Source organism: Myodes glareolus, chromosome 7 (assembly GCF_982192425.1).
Source record: "Myodes glareolus chromosome 7, mMyoGla1.1, whole genome shotgun sequence".
In the NCBI taxonomy this organism is placed as follows: Eukaryota; Metazoa; Chordata; class Mammalia; order Rodentia; family Cricetidae; genus Myodes; species Myodes glareolus.
In genome coordinates, this window is record NC_142032.1 from 98,084,054 (window position 1) to 98,091,793 (window position 7,740).

General features: G+C 35.6%; 2 protein-coding genes across 2 annotated transcripts; one reads left to right on the forward strand and one right to left on the reverse strand.

Annotated features, from left to right (window-relative positions):
- On the forward strand, positions 1–951 carry LOC125395255 (olfactory receptor 2AG2-like). Its single transcript, XM_048426563.2, has one exon. The coding sequence runs from the start codon at positions 1–3 to the stop codon at positions 949–951; it is 951 nt and encodes a 316-aa protein (XP_048282520.2).
- Positions 952–5,584: 4,633 nt separating this feature from the next.
- Positions 5,585–6,541, reverse strand: LOC146893409 (olfactory receptor 2D3-like). Its single transcript, XM_085692588.2, has one exon. It carries the CDS (start codon positions 6,539–6,541, stop codon positions 5,585–5,587), a length of 957 nt encoding a protein of 318 aa, XP_085548714.2.
- Positions 6,542–7,740: the final 1,199 nt, after the last annotated feature.

Sequence of the window (7,740 nt, forward strand, 5' to 3'; positions counted from 1 at the left end):
ATGGAGCTCTGGAACTCCACCTTGGAAAGTATCTTCATCTTGGTAGGTATTCTGGATGACAGTGGCTCTCCTGAACTGCTCTGTGCCACAATCACAGCCCTGTATATGTTGGCACTGACTAGCAATGGACTGCTGCTTCTGGTCATCACAGTGGATACCCGGCTTCATGTGCCCATGTACCTCCTACTCAGGCAACTGTCTCTCATTGACCTCCTCTTCACATCAGTTGTCACTCCCAAGGCTATTGTGGATTTTCTACTCCAAGACAACACCATATCCTTTGTAGGTTGTTCACTTCAATTGTTTTCGGCAATGACATTGGGTGGTTCAGAAGACCTCCTTCTGGCCTTCATGGCCTATGACAGGTACGTGGCCATTTGTCATCCTCTAAACTACATGATTTTCATGAGTCCAAAGATCTGCTGGCTCATGGTGGCCACATCATGGATCCTAGCATCCCTTAGTGCACTGGGGCACACAGTGTACACGATGCACTTCCCTTTCTGCATGTCCCGGGAAATCAGACACCTGCTCTGTGAGGTTCCTCCTTTGTTGAAGTTGGCTTGTGTAGACACTTCTCAATATGAGCTCATGGTTTATGTAACGGGGGTGATATTCCTATTGCTTCCACTTTCTGCCATTTTTACCTCCTACTCACTAATTTTGTCTACTGTCCTGCATATGCCCTCAAATGAAGGCAGGAAGAAAGCCCTGTTCACCTGCTCCTCCCACTTGACTGTAGTTGGCATGTTCTATGGGGGTGCCACTTTCATGTATGTCCTACCCAGTTCCTTTCACAGCCCTCAGCAAGACAATATCATCTCTGTGTTCTATACAGTTGTCACCCCAGCTTTGAACCCCCTCATCTACAGCCTGAGGAATAAGGAGGTCATTGGGGCTTTTAAAAGGATCTTGGGGAGACATATTCTGCCAGAACACTCCACCCTTTAGAAAGGGCTCACAATTTGGCTCTCACTGTTCTTCAAATAAATTGCTATATTCAGCCATTCTTATATGTCATTCTATGACTTAGATATTGTATGTATGTATGTATATATACACTATTATTATGTATGTTATATATATATGAAAGACATTTTATAGTATGAATGGAGACAGTGGTACCATATTCTTTAAGCTTACCTTACAGTCTTTATTTTAAGTCTGTGCATCTTTGTACATAAGCTGCACACTTTTTCCATTTCTATTTGCTCATCTCCCAGCAATGCTGGGAGGAGCCTGATCTCATGAAATTTTGTATAGATTAAATGAGGTAATAAATGTCAGCATGTTTTATTTGCGCTTAAACCTTGTTGGCTATTATGTAAAAGAATAGTAAAGATCTTTGGAAAGCAAGCTTATGTTGCTTCATTCATGGTGCACAGTATGTGTTTGTATATTTGCAATGTGAAGTTAATTGTTACAAGTTTTATCTTATACACTCGCAAGAATTTTGAAGTGTGCAATATATCCTTGGTGTATTTATCATCATCATGATATGCAATAGACCTTGTGAATTGTCTTCCTGTCTAAGCTAAATCGTATGCTATTTGACCAACATCTCCTGAGCATTTTTACCTCAGGTAACTTATTTTCTTACCCTGTCCTATGAGCTCAACTTCTTTAGAGTCTACAGACAAATGAATTTACTCAATAATTTTCTAGTGGTTCCTGACATTTCCTTTAACATTTTTTCAATTCATCTCTGTTGCAGTAACAAACAAAATTTCTTTCATATAGAAGATTGAGGAAGAGTTCACAAATTGAGGTATATTCATGTTGAAAGTAATATTTAACATGGAAGCTTATATATCTAAATAAACACATATATGTTTTTATATGCAATTGTTATTCCCTCTTGATGAAGTTGCCATCTTATCACATATTGGTAATCTTTTACTCCTTGTGTTTGTTTGACTTGACAGTTTCTTACTTTTCATCACACATAATTCTTTTGTTGTTATGTGGGTTCTGTATGTAGAATAAATTTTTTATAGCTCCACTTTCAAATTTGTGTGTTACTAAAGAGAAATAAGTCTATCATAGGTAATATATAGGTAGACTTTTCAAAAGCAATTCCATTCAGCCAATCTATGTCTCACTGTTCACACACATTTAATATACTACTATCATTTATTTGTTTTATTGAATTCAAAAATTTTAAGTTGATTTTGAGAATTTCATATACAAATACTATATTTACATCATTTCAATACTTCAACTCCATTTTAATTTCTCACAGTCTTGCTTTGTGATTAAATAATTTTCCCCTAGTAATGGGCTGAATACCTACTTTACTATTTATGGGTCTACTGCACATTGATTCTTTGCCATTAACATGGGGCTCATAAAAATATTTTGACTATAAGAAACAATTTTAAAATGATTATAAGATAAAGGGGAAGTGAATGAGAAAATAAGCAACAAAACTCTCAATATTTGTACTGTATTGCTTTCTACATTTTGAATTTTGGAACAGTTGCTTATATCTCTCTATATTTATCTCAGGGTATCATTGTTATATTATTTTGTTTTGTTTTCAAATTTCATATTAAAGATATAAATAAATTATGCTTCGTGTTTACATAAGTGCATTCAGAAATATTTTGTGGTGTTTCTTCTGCCAGTGAGTAATCTAATATTTGCTGTTCAAGTCTCTTTCATACTGAAGAACTCATTTTTTATATGAAGGTTTGCTAGTATAATTTCACTTAGATATTTTTGGTCTGTTGATGTTTTTATATCTCATAAATTTCTAAAGAATAGTTTGTTGTTTATAGCAATTTTGATTAGAAGTTTCTTCTTCAATTCTGAATTTATTTCCAATCCCTACCCATTTGTGAAATCTCTGAGAATTATATGTCAGGCAAGCTTATGTATTTTTTTCTCCCCCTGTTTAGAAAATATCATCCTTGGGTTAACATTTTAAGAATATGATTGTCTTGCAATGGACTTGGCTTACTTGATTATAGCTAATATTCTTTGACCTTCCACTACCTAGATTTTTGTATCCTTTATATTTTTGGGAACTTTTGCTATCATCTCTTCAAACAAGTTTTCTATAGACTTGGCATTTTCAAGTTTCATTTGAAAGCTGTAATAAGAATATATGCTTTTTTGATGCTATTTCAAAGTTCCTGTAAAATTTCCTTATTATGATCATATTCTTTCATATTTTCCCCTTTGATAGTCTATTTTCAAACATCTTTTCTCTCATTTTGTTTCTTTTGTTTGATGCATTCTGCTTTTAGCATGTTCTGTTATGTCTCTTAGTTATTTATTTCCACTCCAGGTAGTCTGATTGTTTGCCTTTTTAAAATTACTTCTGTATCTTTGTTAAGTTAACTGGATGGTGTACTAAATTGTTTTATTTTGTTGACTGAAGTTCATTGAGTTTTCTTAAAACAGTTGATTTGAATTCTTTGTCTAGGAGTTTATTCATGTTGGCTGTTATAAGTTCCATTTATGTTATATCTTATTTTATCTGTTTTAATAAGAACTGAAGCCTCTGATACTAGTTAATGTACAAAATTATCTGTTCATTGGAGATAGGATGTTTGTTACAGTACTCATAATAGATTCATTTATTTCTATTTCTAAACAGGCTGCTCATATTATCAGAGTATGGGTGACTAAGCACTATTACCACTAGGTGATACCTTGCATACAATTTTTCTGAATCTATAGTTAAAGTTTTCCCATTGTTTCACAGTAGGGAGTGCCTTAAGCCCAAATTCGTAGCAAATCCACAATTGTATATTACTTGGAATGAATTATCAGGAGTGTCTGAATGAGTAGCCCTTTCCTGTAAGGCCCCTTACAAGAACAAGGACAAAATCCAAGTCCTCATCTATAGTTGTTGTCCAATTAAATGTGGGAGTATATCTAAAATTGTGTCTCATTGTGAAGAAAATAATTCCTATGCAATAATTTGTCCATCCCTTATTTTTCTTCTCACAAATAGAAAATTATTTTCTCAGGGTTGGATTGCCTATGGTTAGGGAAGGTTTGGTGCTCATTGATTTCTAAATTGAGTTCTTCCTGAGGGCAGCATCAAGTCACAATTACTCTCTTTTATCACGTACTGATAACGCTGGACTACTACACAACTCTCAATGATAAAGAACAGAGCAGATGTTATAACAGCCAGAGAATAAAATGTTGCTTCCACCATTCTGCACAAGATTGGGGAAGAGGTGGTAAGGAGTCTCTCAACTACTTGTGTAACATATCTCGAGATCGTACTGTGGAGTAAGAGATGTGGTATCTGCTTAAGCACTAGTTTTACTGCCATACATTCAGAAATGGATTTCATTTTAAGGCCCAGTTTAAGGCCTTCTTTCTGTCCATTCATTGAACTTCCCATTTCCACGTCATGTTGTTTGGAATTTCCATGCCTTATTCATCCTACTTATGCAGTTTCAATTTTCCTGACATGTAATTTACCTTCTAGTTCCATGTACTCCTAGTTCTTTTCTCAACAAGATTCTCCATGATGCTGCCCTCAGATTATCACTGACAACATCTGGCAAAATCAGTCAGGAGTTCACTTGTTCCATCACCATTCCAAACACGTAATATTAGCACTCTTCTTTGTGATAATACTATTAACTGTGGTTATAAATGTTGGTGCCTTATTTGTTCCGGATGTCTACTCTGTAATGTCTGTCTAAGCTTTGTCTAAGACAAGTATAAGTATTCAAATTTATAAATTATAGTAATTATAATAATAACAAATTACATACTTGTAAGATACTATAATAGAATGTTCTCAGTAATAAAGCATTAACAGACAAAATTACAGAGATATGCAGTTAAGACTTGTATAGAAGGATCAAGAAGAGTCTCTTCAAATGCAAAACACATGGATAAGATGAAAATTATGCTCAGATACTGAGTATAACAGATCTGATAGCTGAAAAAGAAAGTCTGGATTGTAGGTTATTTGAAAAATTGTGGTGCTGTGATCGAACAAGTTGTCAAGATTGTTCAAATATTCAATTATTGTCTTTTAAAATGGAGCTCCTATAGAAACGTACAGCCAGGTCATTTCTATAGGTTAAGTCTGCCTAAGGGGAATACTAGTCAATATCATACACAGGACCCTCTGCAGAATATAGGATAACATGTTACTCTTATGACAACATTGCTCATATGTGTATTTTGGCAATATTCTTTGCCTCACTGTGTGTTCTTGCTAAATATCTCTGTGGTTTTGCTCCTATCTAAGGCTTATTTATGTTTGTTTTCTAGTCCCTTTATGATGACTAAAATTGTAATGTAATTTAATTGTAGTGAAACCAATTGTTAGGATGGTTAACTTTATAAAATGTTACTGGTCTTCAATTAAGTCATGACCTGCAATTTTGATCCTCAGTATTTTTCTCCTACCATATCTTCACATAATCTTTTCTATTGAATTTCTAAAAATGTTGAACCTGTCTTTGTGGTAACATATTAGTGGATTCCACAGTAATTTAAGGAAATGTGATTTATTTATGTTTGGAAGTGTTAAAAAAAGCAAGGTTAAGAAATGATGCAGATGATAGAACTCCTTTGTCAGTTGCAAGGTACCAAATACCCTTTAAATGTCTGCATCACCAGCTTTGACTATACACAGTCTTCTGACTAGTTTTCCTAGAGCTCCTTTCACATCTTTGTTCCTAAGGCTATAAATAATTGGATTCAACATGGAAGTCATAACTGAATAAAACACAGAGATAACCTTATCCTTTTCACTCATTGTCTTGGAGTTGGGTCTCATGTAGGCAAATATTCCAGAGCCATAGTAAAGAATCACAACAGTGAGGTGAGAACCACAGGTTGAAAAGACCTTGAGCCTTCCCTCCCCAGACTGCATCCGGATCACAGTGGAGATGATGTTGCAGTATGAGATAAGGATGAGAGAAACAGGAGCTAAAAGGATAATCACTCCCACTAAAAACAGAGCCATCTCAGCACTATAGGTGTCTGATGAAGCCAACTTTAGAAGGGCAGGTGGCTCACAGAAGTAGTGATTAATTACATTCTGTCCCTGATAAGGGATGCTCAGTGTAAATGCACTGTCCACTGAACATGCAAATGCCCCACTTATCCAGGAAACCACAGCCAACTGGACACAAACCCTCTGAGTCATGATGGTGGTGTAGTGCAGGGGCTTGCAGACAGCTACAAACCTGTCATAGGACATCACTGCCAGAAGAGCACATTCTGTACACCCTGCTAAGAGAAAAACAACTGTCTGTATTGAACATCCAATAAAGGTAATGGTTTTCCTTTTTGAAAGGAAGTGGACCAACATCTGGGGTACAATGCTTGTAGAGAAACAGAGGTCAGCAAAAGATAAGTTTTGGAGGAAAAAGTACATGGGGGTATGAAGATGAGAGTCAGTTTGAATAAGGATTATTATCAGCAGGTTTCCAAATACAGAAAGGAGGTAGATGATCAGGAAAACAAAGAATAGCAAGATTTGGATTTTAGGATCCTCTGAGAGTCCCAGCAGAATAAATTCAATGACGTAAGTTTGGTTTCCTCCTCCCATTGATTTTTATTCTTCTTTACCTGCCATCAGAAAGAAAAACAAGATTTTCAGTCCTTTATAAAGAAGTGTATAGTTAGAAAGTACACCAGCTTGATTCTTGACTTCCATCTGTTTCCTACTAGGTCCCAGTTTCTGTCAAAATGCTCACTGGGGTATCTTTATTCAGTGAAGGTAATTTCGTTATGTTTGTTCCATTCTTTTTGAAAAATGAAGTCACTGTGCAACTCAGGCTGATCAGAAACTCAAGCAGACTCTCTTGCTTTGCCCTCCTAAGTGCTGTAATTACAGATATTCTTCACCACATCTAGCTTGCACATCACTGAAGTGATGACTTAAGCTAAAAGAAGAGAAAATTTTATGTCCGTGCACTGTGTAACCCTGGCCTGTAGACAGTGTCTCATGTGAAGAAGAGGAAAAACAGAATGAAAAATAGGTTACATAAAACCTGCAAAATGAGACTCTAGAGTCCTGAAACTACGTGTGTGTGTGAACAAAGGCAGGAGTGAACAGGGAACTTGATCCTCTGAATAGGATCACAGAGCCTCAGGATAGCAAACCTCTGATAACTCTGAAGAGCTTGAGGGTAGCCTTGACTACACAGTGAGACTTGGCTAGAGAAACACACAGACACAGAAACAAAAATTACAGAATTATCCTCCAAAAAATATGGAAAGGTGAGACAGAGAGAATTCTGGAATGATGATAATTTTCTATTTCTTAAAATATTACATAGTTATGGCTAAATAAAGATTGTATTCATAATTTAAAGTTTCATTCCAGTTTGCACCTAAAACTTCTGTACTTTCCTGAAATTATCTTATGTTTAATGAAGAAGTCTTTTTTCATGAAGTTCTATTTAATCTTTTAATGTTTGTGTGTGTGTGTCTGTGTGTGTGAGAGAGTGAGTGAGTGCGCATGTATATGTAGGTTCACATGGAGACTCCCCAGGAGCTGTATTTACAGGTGGTTGTCAGTCTCCTGGCATGTGGACTGAGAATCAACTTCAGTGCTCTACAAGAACAAGTGCTATTAATCACAAAGATATCTCTCCATCCCCAAGGATATATTAAAAAAAAACCAACACGCTATGTGGCATCTAAAATATATTGTTTCAGAACAGAGTACTTTTTAAAAAATTATAGTAGATTGTGAAAATAAGCTAACTAGTTGAAAAACATGTTTTTGAAAAATGAAAAAGA

What these genes read in the sequence shown, in the direction of transcription:
- LOC125395255 (XM_048426563.2), top strand. Translation starts at nt 1, where the DNA reads ATGGAGCTCTGGAACTCCACCTTGGAAAGTATCTTCATCTTGGTAGGT.
- LOC146893409 (XM_085692588.2), bottom strand. Translation starts at nt 6,541, where the DNA reads ATGGGAGGAGGAAACCAAACTTACGTCATTGAATTTATTCTGCTGGGA.